Source organism: Oryctolagus cuniculus, chromosome 15 (genome assembly GCF_051225735.1).
Source record: "Oryctolagus cuniculus isolate XC-2025 breed Fujian yellow rabbit chromosome 15, ASM5122573v1, whole genome shotgun sequence".
Taxonomy (NCBI): Eukaryota; Metazoa; Chordata; class Mammalia; order Lagomorpha; family Leporidae; genus Oryctolagus; species Oryctolagus cuniculus.
In genome coordinates, this window is record NC_142881.1 from 59,658,354 (window position 1) to 59,681,054 (window position 22,701).

At 41.4% G+C, this 22,701-nt stretch overlaps 1 protein-coding gene and 1 pseudogene across 7 annotated transcripts in view; one reads left to right on the forward strand and one right to left on the reverse strand.

Annotated features, from left to right (window-relative positions):
* The window catches only part of HERC4 (HECT and RLD domain containing E3 ubiquitin protein ligase 4), a 153,174-nt gene that overhangs the window by 57,073 nt on the left and 73,400 nt on the right, over positions 1 to 22,701 (reverse strand). For all 7 annotated transcript variants that reach the window (XR_011382418.2, XR_011382419.2, XM_002718459.6 and 4 more), the window contains one exon: positions 7,414 to 7,574. Coding sequence is in view for 5 of the 7 variants with exons in the window: in XM_002718459.6 (XP_002718505.1) it covers positions 7,414 to 7,574 (161 nt within the window). In the remaining 2 variants the exon portion in view is untranslated. The remainder of the gene's footprint in view (positions 1 to 7,413; positions 7,575 to 22,701) is intronic.
* On the forward strand, positions 12,761 to 13,653 carry LOC138845483 (small ubiquitin-related modifier 2-like; annotated as a pseudogene).

The following is a 22,701-nucleotide window of genomic DNA, read 5'->3' on the forward strand; positions in this document are numbered from 1 at the left end:
GAAAAGTCTACATGAAACTGTTCATTTCCTCAAAATGGATGTTATTTATTTATTCCTAAAATGTGATTCTGCATTTTATAAGTAACTTCTAGAAAATGGATGACTAATCTATAATACATGAATGGGTTTCCAGGAGCTGTGAATCAGACACCAGAAGTTAGCTTTCCTTTCCTTTTGATTGTGACTCCAAAAGTTTGAAAAATGTAATCACTTGTTCTGCACAAACTTCCTGCAGACTGGACTTTGCTGAATGTACCTCTGTGGTTTCTCTTAGCATTCTGCTTGGTCTCATGTATGTTTCATAAACTGGTAGGTAGATCTAGACAGGCACCAATCACAGGTTATTTAAGAACTGCTACACTGGGATATGGGGTCAAGGGGTAGGTGTTGTTCTTCCATCTTGAAACATATGGCTTGCTGAGTTTCTTTGTGGATGCTAGAAAGCACTGATATTAAACATCTAGAAAATTAATGAACTATAATTTGAAAATGATGATATGCGAGCACTGCTTCTTTACCTTAGAGGTGGACATTAGCTCCTCCTTTACTACTATATACTTATCTTAAAACAGGAAATTGAGGATTAAGCCTTATCTTTTGCATTTATTTACTATCCTCTTGCTTTTTAAATCTGCATTTCTTTGATACTGAAGAGGGTAGTAATTTTTGCATATTTCTTAGCATCATCAATTTCCTCTTGGGGAAATTTCCATTTATCTCCTTTATTTATCAGGTAACTTTTTTTTTTTAAAAGATTTATTGATTTTACTTGAAAGTTACACAGAGAGAGGAGAGGCAGGGAGAGAGAGAGAGAGAGAGAGAGAGAGCGCGAGCTCTTCCATCAGATGGTTCACTCCCTAATTGGCTGCAACAGCTGGAACTGCGCTGATCTGAAACCAGGAGCCAGGAGCTTCTTCTGGGTCTCCTATGTGGGTGCAGCGGCCAAGGACTTGGGCCATCTTCTTTTTTTCTTTTTTCTTTTTTTTTTTTTAATGTTTTGCCAGGCAGAGTTAGACAGTGAGAGAGAGAGACAGAGAGTTATAGACAGTGAGAGAGAGACAGAGAGAAAGGTCTTCCTTCCGTTGGTTGACCCTAATGGCTGCCACAGCTGGCGCTGCGCCGATCCGAAGCCAGAAGCTGGGTACTTCCTCCCGGTCTCCCATGCGGGTGCAGAGACCCAAGCACTTGGGCCATCCTTCACTGCCTTTCTGGGCCACAGCAGAGAGCTGGACTGGAAGAGGAGCAACCAGGACTAGTACCCAGCGCCCCAGTCAGGACTAGAACCCGGGGTGCCGATGCCACAGGTGGAGGATTGGCCAAGTGAGCCACGGAGCCAGCCAGGGCCATCTTCTACTGCTATCCCAGGCCATAGCAGAGAGCTGGATAGGAAGTGGAGCAGCCGAGTTTCGAATCGGCGTCCATATGGGATGCTAGCACTTCAGGCCAGGGCATTAACCCACTGTGCCACGGCACTGGCCCCTTATCAGGTAGCTTAATGTTTGTCTTATTTATCTATTAGATGTCACTGTTTGCTCATCCATATGTATATGCACATTGGACATTAAGTTGTAATTATCAAAAATATTTTCTCAAATAATTATTGCTTAATTTTGTCTCAAAAACATTTTTAATCCAATTTTATCACGACTCATTGTATTGAGGATGGAAAGGTTTTCCCAATCCTGAAATAAAAGAATCAGTTTCTTCGTTTGTTTGTTTTAAAAATTTCTTCATTTACTCGAGAAGCATAGTTAGAGAGAGAGGGAAAGACAGAAAAGATCTTCCATTTGCTGGTTAACTCCCCATATGGCCGCAATGGATGGAGCTGAGTCAATCCAGAGCCAGCAGCTTCTTCTAGGTCTCCCAAATGGCTGCTGGGGTCCACAGACTTTGGCCATCTTGTACTGCTTTCCCAGGCAGAGCGCTGGATCAGAAGTGGAGCAGCTAGGACTCGAAACAGTGCCATATGGGATACCAAAGTCACAGGTGGCTGCTTAAGCTACTATACCAGAGTGCCGGCCCCCAAAGAATCATTTTCTTAAAATTTTTTACCATTTAATCCAAACTATAATTTAATGGACAGTAGAAGGATAGGGTCTAAACTAATCTTTTTGTCCCTCAAATTTTCACACATTGAGTAATTCTTCCGTCATCTCTACAGATTGGTAATGCTTTGTTTAATACTTTTCCCACCTATCACACATACTCTAAACAATTTTGGGACTCTCTCTCAACACCGAAAGTGTCCTAAAATTCCTTCTCAACACTAAAATTCTCTATTCAAGGTTCCCCCCTCCCAACCACCCTAGATTGTCCATTAAGATATCTACAGTACAACAAAAATTATGATTTTTAAAATAATATTTATTTTCATCTACTTAAAAGGCATCTCTGTTGGTTCTAGCTGCTGTTCATTCCCCAAATGAACCAGACTGAAGCCAGGAAGTCAATCTAGGTCTCTCACATGGGTCTCAGGGACTCATGGAACCCAGGGATTCAAAGACTTGTGTCATCATCATCTGCACTTCCCAAGGTGCATTACCAAGAAACTGGATCAGAAGCAGAGTTTAGCTGGGAGTCACTGTGCACTTACTCCTCATGTAGGATCTCTGACCTTAATGTGTTGGTCAATGTGAATTAATGCTATAACTAGTACTCAAACAATATTTTACACTTTATGTTTTGTGTGGGTGCAAATTGATGAAATCTTTACTTAATATATACTAAATTGATCTTCTGTATATAAAGATAATTGAAAATGAATCTTGATGTGAATGGAATGGGAGAGGGAGTGGGAGCGGGAGATGGGAGGGTTGCGGGTGGCAGGGAAGTTAGGGGGCGAAAAGCCACTGTAATCCATAAACTGTACTTTGGAAATTTATATTTACTAAATGAAAGTTAAAAAAAAAAAAGACTAACATAAACATAAAAATAATCAGCATTCTGGCTTTCACCAGAGACTAAAATAAATGAGAAAACAATTCCAAAGAAAAGGAAAAAGGAAATATAAAAGGGAAGTTTAGTTACAATACAGGATATCCAAAGAACTCCACTAAGAGATTATTGGAACTCATAGAAGAGTTTGGTAAAGAAGCAGGATATAAAATCAATACAGGAGTCGGCATTGTGGCGTAGTGGGTAAAGCCACTGCCTGCAGTGCCTGCATCCCATATGGGCGCCGGTTCAAGTCCCAGCTGCTCCATTTTAGATCCAGCTCCCTGCTATGGCCTGGGAAAGCAGTAGAAGATGCCCCAAGTACTTGGGCCCCTGCACTCATGTGGGAGACTGGGAAGAAGATCCTTGCTCCTTGCTTCAGATCACCACAGCTCTGGCTGTTGCAGGCAACTGGGGAGTGAACCAATGAATAGAAGACCTCTCTCTCTCTGCCCATCCTGCTCTCTCTCTCTCTCTCTCTTTTTTTTTTTTTTAACAGGCAGAGTGGAGAGAGAGAGAGAGAGAGAGAAAGGTCTTCCTTTGCCGCTGGTTTACCCTCAAATGGCCGCTGCGGCCAGCGCACCGCGCTGATCCGAAGGCAGGAGCCAGGTACTTATCCTGGTCTCCCAGGGGGTGCAGGGCCCAAGCACTTGGGCCATCCTCCACTGCACTCCTTGGCCACAGCAGAGAGCTGGCCTGGAAGAGGGGCAACCGGGACAGAATCCAGTGCCCCGACCGGGACTAGAACCCGGGGTGCCAGCGCCGCAAGGCGGAGGATTAGCCTAGTGAGCCGCGGCGCCGGCCCCTGCTCTCTCTCTTTAACTCTGACCTTCAAATAAATAAAACTTAAAAAAAAAAAAAAAATAGCCTTTTACACAGACAATGCCACAGCTGAGAAAGAACTTCTAAAATCAATCCCATTCACAATAGCTACAAAAAAAAATTAAATACCTTGGAATAAACTTAACAAAGGATGTCAAATTTCTCTATCATGAGAATTACAAAACTTTAAAGAAAGGCACAGAAGAAGATACAAAAAGACGGAAAAATTCTTCCATGTTCATGGACTGGTAGAATCAGTATCATCAAAATGTCCATTCTTCAAAAAGCAATTTACAGATTAAATGCGATACCAATCAAAATAACAAAGACATTCTTCTCAGATCTGGAAAAAATGATACTGAAATTCACATGGAGGCAGAGGAGACCTCAAATAGCTAAAGCAATCTTATACGACAAAAACAAAGCTGGAGGCATCACAATACCAGATTTCAGTTTTCTTTTTCTCTTTGTTATTTTTTAATGAGAGCTCTTTGATTTATTTTATTTTATTTTATTTTTTTTTTACAGAGTGGGCAGTAAGAGAGAAAGACAGAGAGAAAGGTCTTCCTTTTTGCTGTTGATTCACTCTCCAATGGCTGCCGCGGCCAGCGCACTGCGCTGATCCGAAGGCAGGAGCCAGGTGCTTCTCCTGGTCTCCCATGGGGTGCAGGGCCCAAGCACTTGGACCATCCTCCACTGCACTTCCCGGGCCACAGCAGAGAGCTGGCCTGGAAGAGGGGCAACCGGGACAGAATCTGGCGCCCCGACCGGGACTAGAACCCGGTGTGCCAGCGCCGCAGGTGGAGGATTAGCCTATTGAGCCGCAGCCCCGGGCTTATTTCTTTTTCTTTTTTCTTTTTTTTTTTTTTAAGATTTATTTATTTGAAAGTCAGAATTACAGAGAGAAGGAGAGGCAGAGAGAGAGAAAGGTTCCATCCGATGGTTCTCTCCCCAACTGGATGCAATGGCTGAAGCTGCACCCATACAAAGCCAGGAGCCAGGAGCTTCGTCAGGTTCTCCCACAAGGGTCTGGGGCACAAGGAATTGGGCCATCTCCACTGCCTTCCCAGGCCATAGCCGAGAGCTAGATCAGAAATGGAGCAGCCCGGAGTTCAACCAGCACTCATATAGGATGCCGGTGCTTCAGGGCAAGGCATTAACCTACTGTGTCACAGAGCCGGCCCCACAATACCAGATTTCAACACATACTACAGGGCAGTTATAATCAACAGCCTGGTACTGGTACAAAAACAAATGGATAGACCAATGGAACAAAATGGAAACACCAGAAGTCAACCCAAACATATACAACCAACTTATATTTGAACAAGGAGCTAAAACCAATTCCTGCAACAAGGACAGTCTATTCAAAAACTGGTGCTGGGAAAACTGGATTGCCACATGCAGAAGCATGAAGCAGGATGCCTACCTTACACCTTACACAAAAATCCACTCAACATGGATTACAGATCCAAATCTAGGACCCGACGCCTTCAAATTATTAGAGGACATCTAAGAAACCCTGAAAGACAGTGGGGAAGGCAAAGACTTCTTGGAAAAGACCCCAGAGGCACAGGCAGCAAAAGCCAAAATTAACTACTAAGATTACAAAGTGAGAAGTTTCTGTACAACAAAGAAACAGTAAGGAAAGTGAAGAGGCAATCAACAGAACAGGAGAAATTATTTGCAAATTATGCAACTGATAAAGGATTAATAATCAGAATCTACAAAGAGATCAAGAAACTCCACAACAACAAAACAAATAACCCACTTAAGAGTTGGGCCAATGGGAGACCAGGAGAAGCACCTGGCTCCTGCCTTCGGATCAGTGTGATGCGCCGGCCGCAGCACGCCAGCCTTGGCGGCCATTGGAGGGTGAACCAACGGCAAAGGAAGACCTTTCTCACTGTCTCTCTCTCTCACTATCCACTCTGTCAAAAAAAAAAAAAAAAAAAAAAGAGTTGGGCCAAGGACCTAAACAGACATTTTTCAAGAGAGGAAATTCAAATGGCCAACAGACACATGAAAAAACATTCAGGATCACTAGCCGTCAGGGAAATGCAAATTAGAACCACAATGAAGTTTCACCTCACCCCAGTTAGAATGGCCTACATATAGAAATCAACAAACAACAAATGCTGGTCAGGATGTGGGGAAAAAGGCACACTAATCCACTGTTGGTGGGAATGCAAACTGGTAAAGCCACTGTGGAAGACAGTTTGGAGATACCTCAGAAATCTGAATATAGTCCTATCATATGATCCACACATCCCACTCCACGGAATTTACCCAACAAAAATTAAATTGGCAAATAAAAGCGCTATCTGCACCTCCATGTTTACTGCAGCTCAATTCACAATAGCTAAGACATGGAATCAACCTAAATGCCCGTCAATGGAAGAATGGGTAAAGAAATTAAAGGGTATATGCTCTCTAGAATATTACACAGCAGTAAAAAAGAAAAAAATAATGAAATCTGCTCATTTCCAACAAAATGGAGGAATCTGGAAAATATCATACAGAGTGAAATAAGCCAGTCCCAAAAGGACAAATATTATATGTTCTCCCTGATCTGTGACAACTAATTCAGCACTTAAAGGAAAGCTGCAAAAGTGTAATTGACACTATGAGAAGCAATGACTAGATCAGCCCTTGTCCTGACTGTCGAGGAACAGGTTACTATTTTATTCTTTTTAGTATTTTCTTTTTCTACTTAATATCATTGGTTGAACTCTTAACAGAGAATCGTTCTTAGGTGTTTAAATCCAATTGAAAATTGATCCCTGTTAAAAATAAGAGTGGGAATAAGAGAGGCAGGAGATATACAGTTCAGCACACATTCCCAAAGACTTACCCCAAGTGTAAAGCTAAAAACTTGCCATGGGACTCCAAATCCCATTAAGTTGGCAGGTACCAATGCCATCTTACAAGTTAAAGTGATCAGCTTAACTTCATCACTGATCATAAAGAAAGGATTAAATGTTAAAGGGATCACATAAGTAAGATCAAGTGTCTGCTAATAATAATTGATAGAATTAAAAAGAACAATCCAACATGGGAAGCAGGACACATAGCAGATTCACAGAATGACAAATGCCCTAACCAGCACTCTGACCTCAGAATCAACCCTTAAGGCATTCAGATCTGGTTAGAAAGCTCATGAGAGCATTCCACGAATGAAAAGCCAAGATACTGCGGCAAAAAATGACCTACATCAAAGATCTCTGTGAATGAGATCCTAGTGGAAAGAAGGGGCCCATCAAAGAAGGAAGTACCTTTCTCTGAAGGGAGGAGAGAACTTCCACTTTGATTATGGCTCTGTCTAAATAATGTCAGAGTTTCTGGACTCAAAAGGCTTCCATAGCCTTGGCAGTTCATGACAAGAGCCTCTGGTATTCATTGACGTCAAAAATAAGAGTGTCAATGTTAAATCAACAATAGTTGTCTTTTATTACTTCATTTATTAAGAATTTCCTTAAATACATATAAGTAAATATAAATAAGTTAAACCATTTATATGCTGCTCTGCATTTTACTGTTTCCATTTAACAATGTGTTTGGGATTTCTTGCAAACATAGAAAGCATCATCACTTAAAACTAGTATTTAAACAAGAACTTTAACATGTTTAACAAAGTTTTCATATGACAGAACTTACCTATATCTGGTGGACACTGGCCATTATAAGGGAGCCAATTTCCTTTCACAGTGAAAGGACTTTTCCTGTTGCTTGTTGAACCAGTCCCTAGCTGCCCATTACCACCAAGTCCAAAAGAGTAAATTCGTCCTGATGAAGGAACAAAAGCAGAAGTGTGCTGCCTAGAGCAAAATGAGAGAAAAACCTGAATTAATGTCACCTCCCAAACAATTCACACTGAGAAAAACACAGTAAATATTAACTGATATAATTATTTCTTTTAAAAAATAAGTTCACAAAATCACTGTAGCTCTAAAATTTCTGTACAATATATTCATTAACATCCGTAGTCTTATACACTTACTTTTGATAAACATAAGAATAACTGAAATACGCCTCAGGTAGGCTGCATAACACTCCATCCATAAATCTCTAAATTTTTAAAAGCCCAGATCTATGCTAATATCCCTAATAAAAGATTCAACCCTAAAGTAGCATCTAACCATGTTGTTCAAGGAAGTCCATCTTCTACTTCCCTGTCAGGTTCTAGCCTACAGCCATAGTCTATTTGGGTACCACCCAAAAGTTTTAGGTCAAGAACTGGGTAAGTAATCCAGCTCTTCAGAAAATTGGTATATATACCAAACATTATAGAAACAATGTTTCCTTTCTTTTGGGAAAACCAATTCTTATGCATATGCACCCAGGCTTTTCTGCAAATACCGCAAGGAAAGCAGGCTGGGAATTCTGCCTAGCAGTTTAGATGCCTGCATCCCACACTGTCATTTCCAAGTTCAATACCTGGCTCCAGTTCCTGATTCTAGCTTCCTGCTAATGTAGACAGTAGTGTTGGATCAAGGACCTGGGTTCCTACTACTCACGTGAAAGACCTTGATTAAGACTCACAATGTAGACACTGGAGAAGAAAACCAGGGAAATGGGAGCTTTCTGTCAGGAAAGAAGGGAGGGAGGGAAAAAGGGAGGGAGGGAGACAAATCCAATAAACTGCAGAACCAAAGCTAAGTAAACCTACCAGTCTACTTTCAGTGAATCTATCCAATTTCCTCTGATGTTTCACTATGTTTAGGAACAGGTTAGATGTGATTATTCAGGTTAAGCCTTGTATTTCTTAGTCTCAGGTTGTATGTATTCAACCCAATTATGTCTGAAAAATTTTCATGCCGTATTTCCATAAGTAGTCTCTTCCATTTATTCTTTGTCTTGTAGGACAGAATTAGGTAAATGTTGAGCCTACACTACATAGTCTACCTTAAATTTTTCTTAAAAAAAAAAAAAAAAGGATTTATTTATTTAATTGAAAGCAAGAGTTACAAAGAGGCAGAGGCAGAGAGAGAGAGACTTCCATCTCCTAGTTCACGCCCCTCAATGGCTGTTATAGCCAGAGCTGGGCCAGTCCAAAGCCAGGAGTTTCTTAGGGTCTCCCACAAGAGTGTAGGGGCTCAAGGACTTGGGCCATACTCTACCACTCCCAGGCCATAGCTGAGAGCTGGATCTGAAATGAAGCAGCAGGGGCTTGAACCAGGGCCCATATGGGATGCTAGCACTGCAGGTGGCTGCTTTACCTGCTACACCACAGTGCCAGCCCTGATCTTAAACTCTTTTAACTCCATGCCTTAAGTAAGTAATTTCCCTGGATCTTTCAAAATATTAATTTTATTTTTAGCAGTATGTCCAACCTACTGTTTCTACCTATCTTTTTAAGATTTATTTATTGGGCCGGAGCCGCGGCTCAATAGGCTAATCCTCCGCCTGCAGCACTGGCACACCAGGTTCTAGTCCCAGTCGAGGCGCCGGATTCTGTCCCGGTTGCCCCTCTTCCAGTCCAGCTCTCTGTTGTGGCCCAGGAAGTGCAGTGGAGGATGGTCCAAGTGCTTGGCCCTGCACCCACATGGGAGACCAGGAGAAGCACCTGGCTCCTGGCTTCAATCGGCGCGGTGCGCTGGCCGCAGCGGCCATTGGAGGGTGAACCAACGGTAAAGGAAGACCTTTCTGTCTCTCTCTCTCACTGTCCACTCTGCCTGTCAAAATATATATTTATTTATTTATTTATTTGAAAGGCAGAGTTACAGAGAGGCAGAGCGCGACAGAGAGATAGAGAAATAGAGACACAGAGACACAACTTCCATCTGCTGGTTCACTCTCTAGATGGCCACAATGGCTGGAACTGTGCCGATCCAAAGCCAGGAGCCAGGAGCCTCTTCCAGGTCTCTCATGCGGTGCAGGGTCCCAAGATTTGTTCCATCTTCTACTGCTTTCCCAGGCCATAGGAGAAGGCTGGCTCTGAAATGGAGTGGCCGAACTCCAACTGGCGCCCAACTGGCGCCCATATGGGATGCAAGCACTGCAGGTAGTGGCTTTACCTGCTACATTACAGCAACAGGCCCTTACCTATCTTTTTAGTTTTAAATTTTGTTATATCCCATTTCCAGAACCTTTTAATCAATCTGCTACCCTGTTATTTTATTAGAAACACTTTATTTACACATTGCAAATTATAATATATGTATACCAAACCAAGAATAATCCATTTCTTGGATTTTATGGTTTTTCCACTTAATTTAAGCCCCAAAACTATTTTATGGCAGCCTAGTAGTTAGAGATTCTCATGGGAGTTCCAAAGCAGAAACCACACAGAAAAGTCTCCTTCTGCCAGTAGGGGAGCATTTCATGAGAGCTTTTTTCCAGGAGGAAATGGTATCTCAGTTCCCATCTCATCTCCTGCCCTAAACTTCTTTGTCATATCTAGTATAATTTTTCATAAAATGGCTGAATTATTCTTCTTCCTGTACTTGTATCCTACATGACTTTTGCAGCTGTTCCTATCTAGTAAAGGAATCTTTTTCTCCAGGTCTTAAAAACTGATCTCCAGCCTACAACTTGTTTTGGCCAACAGAATGCAGCAGAACTGAAAGTGTCTCAGTTCTTAGACTGTGCCTCACAATCAACTTTAGACTCCTTCCTTCTCTCTTTAGGAACCCTGCTCCACCATCTGAGACTAACCTAAGGTTAACTGGTGAAGGATGACATGTAATCTGGAACAGAGACAAACTATCCCAGCAGAAGTTACCCTACTCTCAGGCTGTAGTCAGATCATTTAGCTGATCATCTGAGTCCAGCTATGCTCAGCCAAAATGACTGAAACACAAAATTGTTAGGTAAATAAAGATTTTATGACACCAGATTTCAGAATGGTATCTTTCCTTTTCTTTTTTACACAATATCATCTTTTTAATGCATTACCTGGACTGGAAAATTCTTTAAGGGTGGCTCCAGAGTCAATTCAAACTAACAACTTTGGTTTTCAGATTCCTTTGCTTTTACTGTGAGGAATTACCTTTACTTTCTGGGAAACTCATCTATGCTATTTTTTTAAAAAAATATTTTTACTTATTTATTTGAAAGAGTTACAGATAGAGGGAGAGATAGAGAAAAAAGTGTTCTACCAGCTGCTTCACTCCCCAAATGGCCTCAATGGCCAGAGCTGGGCCATCTAAAGCCAGTAGCCAGGAGCTTCTTCCAGGTCTCCCACGTGGGTGTATGGGCCCAAGTACCTGGGCCATCCTCCACTGCTTTCCCAGATCATAAGCAGAGAGCTGGAGTGGAAGAGGAGCAGCCAGGACTAGAACTGGCACTCATATGGGCTACAAAGCCCACTACATAAAGGTGCTGGCCCCAACAACTATGCTATTTAAAAGCTGTTTTCATTCAAAAGGGATTTTAAGTTGACTAGTCTACCTACCACATTACTAGAAAATGATGAACCAAACAATTACCTTATCTCAGAGTCAGATAACCCAATGTCAATCAATTTTTAAACAATGACATCCTTTTAATGAAGAAAATATGTTTTTAAAAGATTTACTTATTCACTTGATAGGCAGTCTTACACAGAGAGAAAGGGAGAGACAGATCTTCCATCCACTGGTCCACTTCCCAAATGGCCACAATGACTGGGACTAGGGCTATGTCAGGGGCTTGGCCAGGCCAAAGCCAGGAATCAGGAGCTTCTACCAGCATCTCCCATATGGAGAGCAGGGGCCCAAACACTTGGCCCATCCTCCACTGCTTTTCCCAGGCCATTAGCAGGGAGGTGGACTGGAAGTGGAGTCACTGGGACTTGAACCAGCACCTATGTGAGATGCCAGTGTCACAAGCTGCAGCTTAACCTGATGGACCACAATGCTGGACCCAACAAAGGAAATTTTACATTGAACACCTGCATATAAAATAAATTGCTCTGTTTGAACAAGAGTTTAACATTCTTCATTCTGTATTCCTCAGAAAGAAGCCATTCTGACACCTCAAATTACTGCAATAGGGGCCAGCGCTGTGGCACAATGGGTTAAAGCCCTGGCTTGAAGTGTCAGCATCCCATATGGGTGCCAGTTCTTGTCCTGGCTGCTTCTCTCTTCCGATCCAGCTCTCTGCTATGGCCTGGGAAAGCAGTAGAAGATGGCCCAAGGGCTTGGGCCCCTGCACTCACACAGGAGATCCAGAAGAAGCTCCTGGCTCCTGGCTTCGGATCGGCTCAGCTCCGGCCGTTGCAGCCATCTGGGGAGTGAACCAACGGTTGGAAGACCTCTCTGTCTCTACCTCTCTCTGTAACTCTGTCTTTCAAGTAAATAATAATAAATCTTTAAAAAAAGAAAAAAAAGAAAATTACTGTAATACTATTTTGTGAAACTCCTTCACAAACTGGTGTACTAAAGCAGTGATTCTTAACCATACCTGCATAACAAAATCATCTAGTGGTGAATCTAAACAACATATACTTTTAAAACCTCTCCAAGTACAGGGCTAGCATGGGGCAACAGGTAAAGATACCACCTGTGATGCTGGTATCTGTTAACGATGTCACAGGTGCTCCAATTCTGGTCCAGCTCCCTGCTAATGGCCTGTGACAAACAGCAGAAGACTGCCCAAGTGTCTGCGCCCTTGTCATCCACATAGAGACTCAGATGAAGCTCCTGGGCTTCAGCCTGGACCAGGCCTGGACACTGGACTATCTGGGGAGTGAATCAGAAAATGGAAGACCTCCTTTTCTCTCTTTCTGTAACTCTTTCAAATAAATTCTTAAAAACAAAAAAAACTTCGAAGTGATTATAGTGTAAAGTTGAGTTCAGAGTCACTGAATGAATACAATTATCTTAAGCCATAGATTTGACACGAGAGCTCAAAAGTACTGTTATACTACTAGAATATGAACCTTTTTCTTTCAGATCATCTCCGTGATGAATTCCCTCTTCTTTCAGGACGCTTTTGCCAAGCATTTAATATGGAAACAACATGTACTTCTTAGGACTGACCTAACTAAAAGTTAAACTGGTCAATATACCAGACACCTACCTACATTCCCTCTGTAGGGTAAATCCTGAGATCTCACCCAATGTATCATTAAAATTTCTCCCTGGTTTGTCCAGTGCAGACCTGGTACCTCTTTTTTGAGGCAGCATCTGAAGAGACTCCGGGACTCGCCATGGCTGACAAAAAGCCCAAGGAAGGAGTCAAGACTGAGAAAAACAATCATATTAATTTGAAGGGCAGGATGGTTCTGTGGTGCAGTTTAAGATTAAGAGGCATACACCATAGGGCCGGCACTGTGGCACAGCGGGTTAATGCCCTGGCCTGAAGCGCCGGCATCCCATATGGGCACCGGTTCAAGACCGGCCTGGGAAGGCAGTAGAAGATGGCCCAAGTCCTTGGGCCCTTGCACCTGCGTGGTAGACCTGGAGGAAGCTCCTGGCTCCTGGCTTTGGATCAGCGCAGCTCCAGCCATTGCGGCTAATTGGGGAGTGAGCCATTGGATGGAAGACCTCTCTCTCTCTGCCTCTCCTCTCTCTGTGTAACTCTGACTTTCAAATAAATAAATAAGTCTTCAAAAAATTTTTTTTAAAAAAGAGGCATACACCACTTAGTAAACTAATGAAAGCCTATTGTGAACGACAGGGTTTGTCAATGAGGCAGATCAGATTCTGATTTGACAGGCAGTCAATCAATGAATCAGACACACATGTACAGTTGGAAATGGAGGATGAAGATATGATTGATGTGTTCCAACACCATACGGGCGGTGTCTACTGTGGAAAACACTGAGGGTGTGTGGGAGAACTCATGGTATGGCTGGGACTTTGAGCAGTCTCAGTAGGAGATGCCACAAGCTCAGGGGTTCCTGGTTACCAGGTAAAAGACATTGCTGGGGAATCTGAACTTACACTGACGACCGCACAGATCTTTGTGTGGTCCCTGGGACAGAGCAGGTGAATATCATACCCACTGGGGCTAGCACTCAGGCACTGGTCTCCACTGAGGAGAAGAGCTCAGCTGAGCAAACTAAACCTCCCTTCTGATAAAAAAAAAAAGAGAGAGAGAGAGAGAGAGAGAGAGAGAGAGATGGAAAAGATTCACCGGGCCAAACCTGGGTGTGTCACCTTAGGCATGTCCTTAACATTGGAGAACTGAACTGAGCTCTCTGGCCACACCCACTAAAAGCCTCTAGATATTCACTGAAAGAAGACATTTCACTTATCTACAGAATCACAGTACAATGAACAAAGCCTTCACAGCAAAAAAAAAAAAAAAAAAAAAAAAAAAGGAAAGAAAGAATCTCCACAAACGCTGAACACCGAATACTCTGATCCAAGAAATAAGGAAGACGACGACATGATGTCCCCCAAAAACCATGACACTTCAATACTAGATTGTGAAGATGATGAGACTGAAGAAATGCAAGAAATGGAATTCAAAAAATTTATCATAAGATTACACAGAAGTAATCCAATGCAAATGCATGAACTACTGAAATCTGTGCAGGACATGAAACAAAATTTCTCCCATGAAATTGAGATCTTAAAAGAGAAATCAAAATGAAATGAAGAATTCAATAGAACAAATAAAAATTGAAGTACAGAGCCCTTAACAACAGAATCAGAAACCAAAAGAAAGAGTATTGGACATAGAAGACAGAGCACAGCAAGGTATACAGTCAAACCAAAGACAAGAAGAAGAAATTAGAAAACTAAAAAAACACTGTTGGGAATCTATAGGATATTGTAAAAAAAGAAAAAAGAAACCAACATACGGGTTCTAGGATTTCCTGAAGGCATAGATAGTGAGAAAGGATTAGAAGGACTTTTTAGTGAAATATTAACAGAAAATTTCCCAGGTTTGGAGAAAGAAAGGACATCCAAATGCAGGAAGCACCGCCATGTCATATGGGCGCTGGTTCTAGCCCTGGCTGCTCCTCTTTCGATCCAGTTCTCTGCTATGGCCTGGGAAAGCAGTAGAAGACGGCCCAAGTCCTTGGGCCCCTGCACCTACGTGGGAGAACCTGAAGAAGCTCCTGGCTCCTGGCTTCAGATCAGCACAGCTCCAGCTGTTGCGGCCATCTGGGGAGTGAACCAGAGGATGGAAGACCTCTCTCTCTCTCTGTCTCTACTTCTCTCTGTAACTCTTTCAAATAAATAAAATAAATCTTAGAAAAAAAAAAAAAAAAGGCTTCCATAGCCTTGGCAGCTCATGTCAAGAGCTTCAGGTGATCACTGACATCATAAAAAAGAATGTCAATTGTTAAATCAACAACAGGAGTCACTGTGTACTTCTCCCCATGTAGTCTGTCCTTAATGGTTGTACTATGAGAAGTAATGGTAAAACTTGTCTTCAAATAGTACTTTATACTTTTTGTGTCTGTGTGGGTGCAAACTGTTGAAATCTTTACTTAGAGTAAAAAATCTTTACTTAAAGTCTTGTGTATATAACGATAATTAAAAATGAATCTGAATTAAGAATGGAATGGTAGAGGGAGTAGGAGGTGGGACAGGAATGGGTATGGGAAGGCGGGTATGGGGGAAAGAACTTATATTCCTAAAGCTGTACTTATGAAATTTATATTTATTAAATTAAAGTTTTCTAAAACAAAAAAAGAAAAACTTCACTTTCAAATAACTGAAATGCTTAAAGAATTTATTAAACAAACAAAAAAAAAAGCTAGGCCCAGCTTTAATGACAGTTATATCAACTTTCAAGGTATTCTATTTAAAAAGGGGGGGGGACAATTATTTTATCATACTAGAATAAACTTAACAAAACTTGGCAGAAAGAATAAGAGAAAACTATAGATTAAGGTCACTGATAACATTAATTAAGCAAAATATTTTCATAAATAAAACAGCACTATATAAAAAAGGTTAACACATGACCAATAAGTTATTCTAGAAAAAAGAAAGCTGTGTTGGGGCCAGCGTTGTGGCACAGCAGGTTAACACCCTGACCTGAAGCACCAGCATCCCATATGGTTCTGGTTCAAGACCTGGCTGTTCCACTTCCAATCCAGCTCGCTGCTATGGCCTGGGAAAGCAGTAGAAGATGGTCCAAGTCCTTGGACCCTGCACCCAGCGGGAGACCCAGAGGAGGCTCCTGGCTCCTGGCTTTGGATCAGCACAGCTCTGGCTGCTGCGGCCCACTGAGGATTGGAACATCAGATGGAAGACCTCTCTCTCTCTCTCTCTGCCTCTCCTCTCCCCTCTCTGTGTAACTCCTTCAAATAAATAAATAAATCTTTTAAAAAAAAGAAAGGAAGAAAAAGTTTTCCCACCGCAAAGAAACAAGATAGTAATTCCTGATCTTCATCATTTCCAGTGAACATTATACAAGTGACCCAGGGAGCACATTAAGGCAAGTTAATTATATAAACATTTTAAGCATAAATAATAGAAGCAAACCATACCGATTTGGATAATATGAGCATATACATTAATAAGTTATTAATAAGATTATTGTGAGGTGGCTATATTTAAGTGCCATGGATATATGACAGGAGAGTAGGAGAATGAAGGATTTTCAAAAATGGAGCTAAAGAACTGAATTCTGGGAAAATGAAGTAGAAAGCTCCAAGAATTCATCACCCTGCCTGGATCACAACTGCAGGCAGACTTTGTCAGATATAATCAACTGAAGAATAATTTTGTATTCTTTCCAAAGGCTCAGAACTTCCAGAAGAAGGCGTAGATGGAAAATTGTAGTTAATTTCAGTCCTCTACAATTCTTAGCATAGTAATAGCCACCCATCCCTTAACTCTGACAGGGCCAGCTTGCATGCAACTTGTAGAACCAGAAAGGGCAGTAAGAATCTCTTCCAGATATTGACATTGGTGTTCTGACTACTATTGCTTCAGTTCATTGAGATGCAAAGAGGCACACATTCACTGGTGCACCTATCTCCCATTCCAGCTCAAGATACTTCCAGAATATTTAAAGGACTGCTGCCTTTTTGTCCTTCTTTCTTTTTCTTTTCTCTTCCCTTCACTTTTCTTCTTTTCCTGTTTTGGGAGCTAGATACTTCAGCTTTACAGTAATCAAAAGCAATCATATATATGGAGGAATGCAAAAGGCCACACTGGGGATAGTGTTGTGGCACAGGTCAGGCTGCCTCCTGGCATACCCACAACCCATATCAAGATTCCAGTCTGACTCCCAGCTCATCCAATTTTGATGCAGATCCATGCTAATATGTCTAAGGCAGAAGATGATGGTCCTGGTACTTGGGTCCCTGCACCAATCAACACGGGAGAACCAGAAGAGTTTGAAGCTCTTGGCTTCAGCCTGGCCCAGCCCTAGCTGTTGCAGCATTTGGGGAGTGAACTAGGGAACAGAAGATTTCTGTCTCTCCTTCTCTCTCCAACACTATACTATACTATACTTTCCAAATAAATAAAACCTTTGAAAACTAAATTAACTAAAAAACTTAAGTCACACTGTATATCCAGGTAAAGATACAAACTAAGAAAAGACCTGTGAAGGTCTTATTTTTTTATACTTAAGATTGATCCCTGGCACAGACAGCTCAAAATAAAGACAATCAAAAAACAAAAATCAGCCGGCGCCGTGGCTCACTAGGCTAACCCTCCACCTGCGGCGCTGGCACCCGGGGTTCTAGTCCCATTTGGGGCGCCGTATTCTGTCCCGGTTGCTCCTCTTCCAGTCCAGCTCTCTGCTGTGGCCCGGGAGTGCAGTGGAGGATGGCCCAGGTGCTTGGGTCCTGCACCCGCATGGGAGACCAGGAAGAAGCACCTGGCACCTGGCTCCTGGCTTCGGATTGGCACAGCACTGGCCGTAGCAGCCATTTGTGGGGGTGAACCAAGAGAAGGAAGACCTTTCTCTTTCTAACTCTGCCTGTCAAAAATTAAAAAAAAAAAAAAAAAATCAGCAAACCCTGAATCCAATATTCAGCAAAATTCCTTCAGAAAGAGGGAGAAATCAAGATAGTCCCAGGTAAATAAAAGCTGAAAAAACCTGTTAGTACTAGCCCTGCCCTGCAAGAAGTGTTAAAACTTCTGCAGGTACAGAGCCAGCGCTGTGGCACAGCAAGTGAAGCTGCCACCTGCAATGACAGCATCCCCTACGGGCACTGGTTTGAGTCCTGATTTCTCCACATCCAATACATCTCCCTGCTAGTGTGCCTGGGAAAGCAGTAGAGGATGGTCCAAGCCCATGGGCCCGTGCACCCACGTGGGAGACCTGGAGGAAGCTCCTGGCTTCTGGCTTCGGACTGGCCCAGCTCTAGCCATTGCAGCCACTTGGAAAGTGAATTAGTGGATGCAAGTTCTCTCTCTTTCTCTCTCTCTCTCTCCTCCTCTCCTTCTCTCTCTCTCTGCCTCTGCCTCTGTGATCCTAAATATGTGATCCTAAAAAAAGCTATAAAATATAGAAAAAAACAAGAAGAGGATTAAAACACTGCACTAAACACAAAAGGTGGCAGTTAATGAAGAAAATGAGACAGAAAGCTGTAAGGTATATAGAAAGCAGACAGCAAAAAGATGGAAATCCTTCTTAATCAGCAATTACTTTAAATGGATTAAGCTGCTCAATTAAGAGAGACTGGCAGGATAGATAAAAAAATATTATCCAATTATAGTAATATATTTTTTAATGATGGTTTTATGTTCTGACAAATATATGGATATGTGTGATTCAGTTGTGTGAACATCAGAATACACTTAGACAAAAATAGATATGCAAAAATCTCAAAAGGTATATTATTCTCAAATCAGTACTTCTCCTTTGCACTGGCAATTGAGGAAGGCATCTTTGAGGAGGAATTAGTTCATCCATATTTCTTACTGTTCTGGAGTACCTTCTCAGTGTGTGCTCCCTTGAAGGCTGCAGTATTCCCCACAGGTAAGACTTATTCTGTCCGTTAAAGCCTTGTGACCAAGGAAACTGGTTTATAGTAAACTCAAGAGAGTACCATTTTAAAAAAGAATTAAAAAACATAACCAAAGGAGATTTATTCCTGGAATGCAAAATAGGTTCAACACAGAAAAAGTAATCAAGGGGCCATCACTGTGGTGCAGCAGGTTAACGCCCTGGCCTGAAGCACTGGCATCCCATATGGGTGCCCGTTAGAGACCCAGCTGCTCCATTTCAATCCAGCTCTCTGCTATGGACTGGGAAGGCAGTAGAAGATGGCTCAGGGCATTGGGCCCCTGCATCCGCGTGGGAGACCCAAAAGAAGCTCTTGGCTCCTGGCTTCAGATCGGCACAGCTCCGGCTGTTGCGGCCAACTGGGGAGTGAACCAATGGAAAGAAGACATTTCTCGGGCCGGCGCTGTGGCACAGTGGGTTAACACCCTGACCTTAAGTGCTGGCATGCCATACGGGCACAGGTTCTAATCCTGGCTGCTCCTCTTTCAATCCAGCTCTCTGCTATGGCCTGGGAAAGCAGTAGAGATGGCCCAAGGGCTTGGGCCCCTGCACCAGTGTGGGAAACCTGGAAGAAGCTCCTGGCTCCTGGCTTCGGATCAGTGAAGCTCCGGCCATTGTGGCCAATTGCGGAGTGAACCATCGGATGGAAGACCTCTCTCTGCCTCTCTTCTGTGTAACTCTTTCAAATAAAAGAAATCTTAAAAAATAAAATAGACCTTTCTCTCTGTGTCTCTCCTCACTGTCTGTAACTCTACCTCTCAAATAAATAAATAAATCTTTAAAAAAAAAAAAAAGAAAAAGTGATTGGGGGCCGGTGCTGTGGCGCAGTGGGTTAAAGCCCCAGCGTGTAGTGCCAGCATCCCTTATAGGCGCTGGTTTGAGTGCCGGCTGCTCCTCTTCTGATCCAGCTCTATGCTATGGCTTGGGAAAGTAATAGAAGATGAACCAACTCCTTTAGCCCCTGCACCCATGTCGGAGACCCGGGGAAGCTCCTGGCTCCTGGCTTTGGATCAGCTCAGTTCTGGCTGTTGCAGTCATTTGGGGAATGAACCAGCAGAATGAAGGATCTCTCTCTCTCTCTCTCTGGCTTTAAAACAAAATAAATTTTTTTAAATGATCAGTGTAATCTGAATTAATATAGAAAATCATTTAGCAAAATTCAGTATCCCTTCATGATGAAAACAAAACACTTGAAAAACTAAGCAAAGATAGAAACCACCTCAACAAAATGAAAGCTATATATCAAAAACCAATAGGGAACATCACAGTCAATGATAAAGACTGAAAGCTTTTCCTCGAAGATCAGGAACTAAGTAAAGATGCCTGCTTTCACCACTTCTTTCAACACATTTTTGGAAATTCTAGCCAGAACAATTTGGCAAGAATATGAAATACAAGGTGTTCAAACTGGAAAGCGAGAAATTATCTCTGTATGCAGATGACTGATGGCATACATAAAACACCATAAAAATTCCACGAAAAAATTTTAAAATAAATTCTGTAGAGCAGCAGAACACAATAAATACATGAAACTCAGTTGCAAAAATAGACCAAAGGTCTAAATAAGAAGTTCAAACTTCTTAAAAGAAAAAGGACATAGTCTTTATGATGTTGGATTTGGCAATGGCTTTTCTCATCGAAGGCATAAGTAACAAAAAAAATTAGACAAACTGAGCTTTGCTGAATACTAAAAATTTGTGCATGAAAGACATTAATAAAAGAATACAAAGGCAATTCACAAAATGGAAGAAAATGTTTGCAAATCATTTATTTGATAGGGGATTAATACCCAGAACAAATAAAGAACTCTTAATTAAAACTCAACAGACTACCAAATTCAAAAACAGCCAACGACTTGAATAGCTATTTCCCCAAAAAAAGATGTACAAATGGCCTGTAATGGCATGTAAAGATGCTCAATATCAGTAACTATTAGGAAAATGTAAATCAGAACCATAAGAAAAATGATACTATATCATATCTATTACAACCAGTTACAATGGGAAGGAGCAACAAGAAGAAAAGCAAGAGAAGACAACAAAAAGAAGAGAGGAGAAAAAAGAGGAAGAGAAAGAAAATAACAAGTGTTGAGCAGGATGTGGAGAAATTAATTAGAGCCCTGTACACTGTTGGGAGAAAGATAAACTGGTGCAACAAATATGGAAACCAGTGTGGCAGTTCCCAAAAAATTAAAAACAAAACTACCCCATGATCAAGCGATGCCACTCCGGGTATACAGCCAAAAGAACTAAAAATGGGATCTTAAATAAGTATTTGTACACCAATGTTCATAGCAGCACAATTCGAAATTGCTACAGCACATTACACTGACTGAAATAAGCCAGTCACAAAAAGACAAATTCTGTAAAATTTCACATATATAAGGTATGTAGAGCAAATTCAAAGGGATAGAAAAGCACAACTGTAGTTGCCAGGGATTAGTGATTTGGGAGAACACAGAATTATAATGCATATAGAGATTCAATTTAAGGAAATGAAAAAGGGTTTGGTAATGGATGGAGGTGACAGTTTTACAACAATATAAATGTGCTTAGTATCACTGATGGTAGATTTGAAAATACTTAAGATGATAAATTTTGTACATTTTAACACACAAAATTTCAAGCAGTGCTAGGGTAGGGTTACTGACTATTCAATCAAAATAATTTGATTCTCTGATAGCTTACAGATTTCCCTCAAAAAGTTAAAACTATGTTTTTGAAAAGAATAAAAAATATTATGTTTTCAGGCAGGAAAAAAATTGCACCAACTTTAAGTAAAAGGCTGATAAATTCATTGTCATTAAGATTTAAAACATTTTTAGAATTTTTAATCATGAAAAAAACAGAATGAAAAATGACAAGACAATGAATGGGAAGACATCGTCAAAACATACGTCCAATAAATGACTTTAACCCTTTATTGGGAATACTCACAGAAGTGTATTCACAATACATAGACACTATGAATCAATTTCATATATCTTGAAGAAATATAAATGACCAATAAACATATTAAAAGGTAGTCAAGTAAAATCAAGGAAATGTAGTTTAAAATCATGATGAAGTACTATATATTCAAGATATTAGCAAAAATATATTAAGTCTGACAAATGTAACTCTCTGTAACTTTGCCTTTCAAGTAAATAAATAAATCTTTAAAAAAAGAAAAGAAAAAAGAAATTCTCAGACACCAGTGAAACCATATACTGGTATAACAATTCTGGATAAAATAATGAAGTTAACTTGCAAAATCCAAGTTAATATATCCTTTAGGACTCAGTAATCCATCCCAAGCAGATATGTAAGTTTATGTATACCATATAATAAATGTCCAAGCAATATTATTGTTAATTATCAAAAAGTGAAAGTGGGGGTGGGGGGCACTGTGGCATAGCAGGTAAAGTCGCTGCCTGCAGTGCCGGCAACCCATATAGGCGCCAGTTCGTGTCCCAGCTGCTTCACTTCCAAACCAGCTATCTGCTATGGCCTGGGAAAGCAGTAAAAGACGGCCCAAGTTCTTGGGCCCCTGCATCCGTGTGGGAGAGCCAGAAGAATCTCCTGGCTCCTGGCTTCGGATCGGTGCAGCTCCAGGCTTTGCAACCAACTGAGAGTGAACCAGTGGATGGAAGACCTCTCTCCCTCTCTCTCTGCGTAACTCTGTCTTTCAAATAAATAAATAAATAAGCCTTTAAAAAAAAAGTCCAGTACCCAAATGTCTATAAACAGAATAAAACCTGATGATGGAGAAACATTACACACAAATCATACAAACAGGTTGCTAAGAGAAAAGAGTCACCAAAAATTACCTGCAGTGTAATTCCATGCATCTCAGGTTACTGATTGGAAAATTAAACTATATTTTACAGAGATACATACAAGGTAGAAAACATTAATCTTTGTGCTTTTAAATTTTTATTTGAGAGGCAAAGAGAGAGAAAAAAGAGAAAATTCCCATCTTCTAATTCACTCTCCAAATGCCCAGAGCAGCCAAGGCTGGGCCTGGCAGAAGATGGGAACTTGGCAATCAATCCAGGTCTCCCATGTGGGTGACAGACACCCAACTACTTGAGCCATCCATCACATGCTG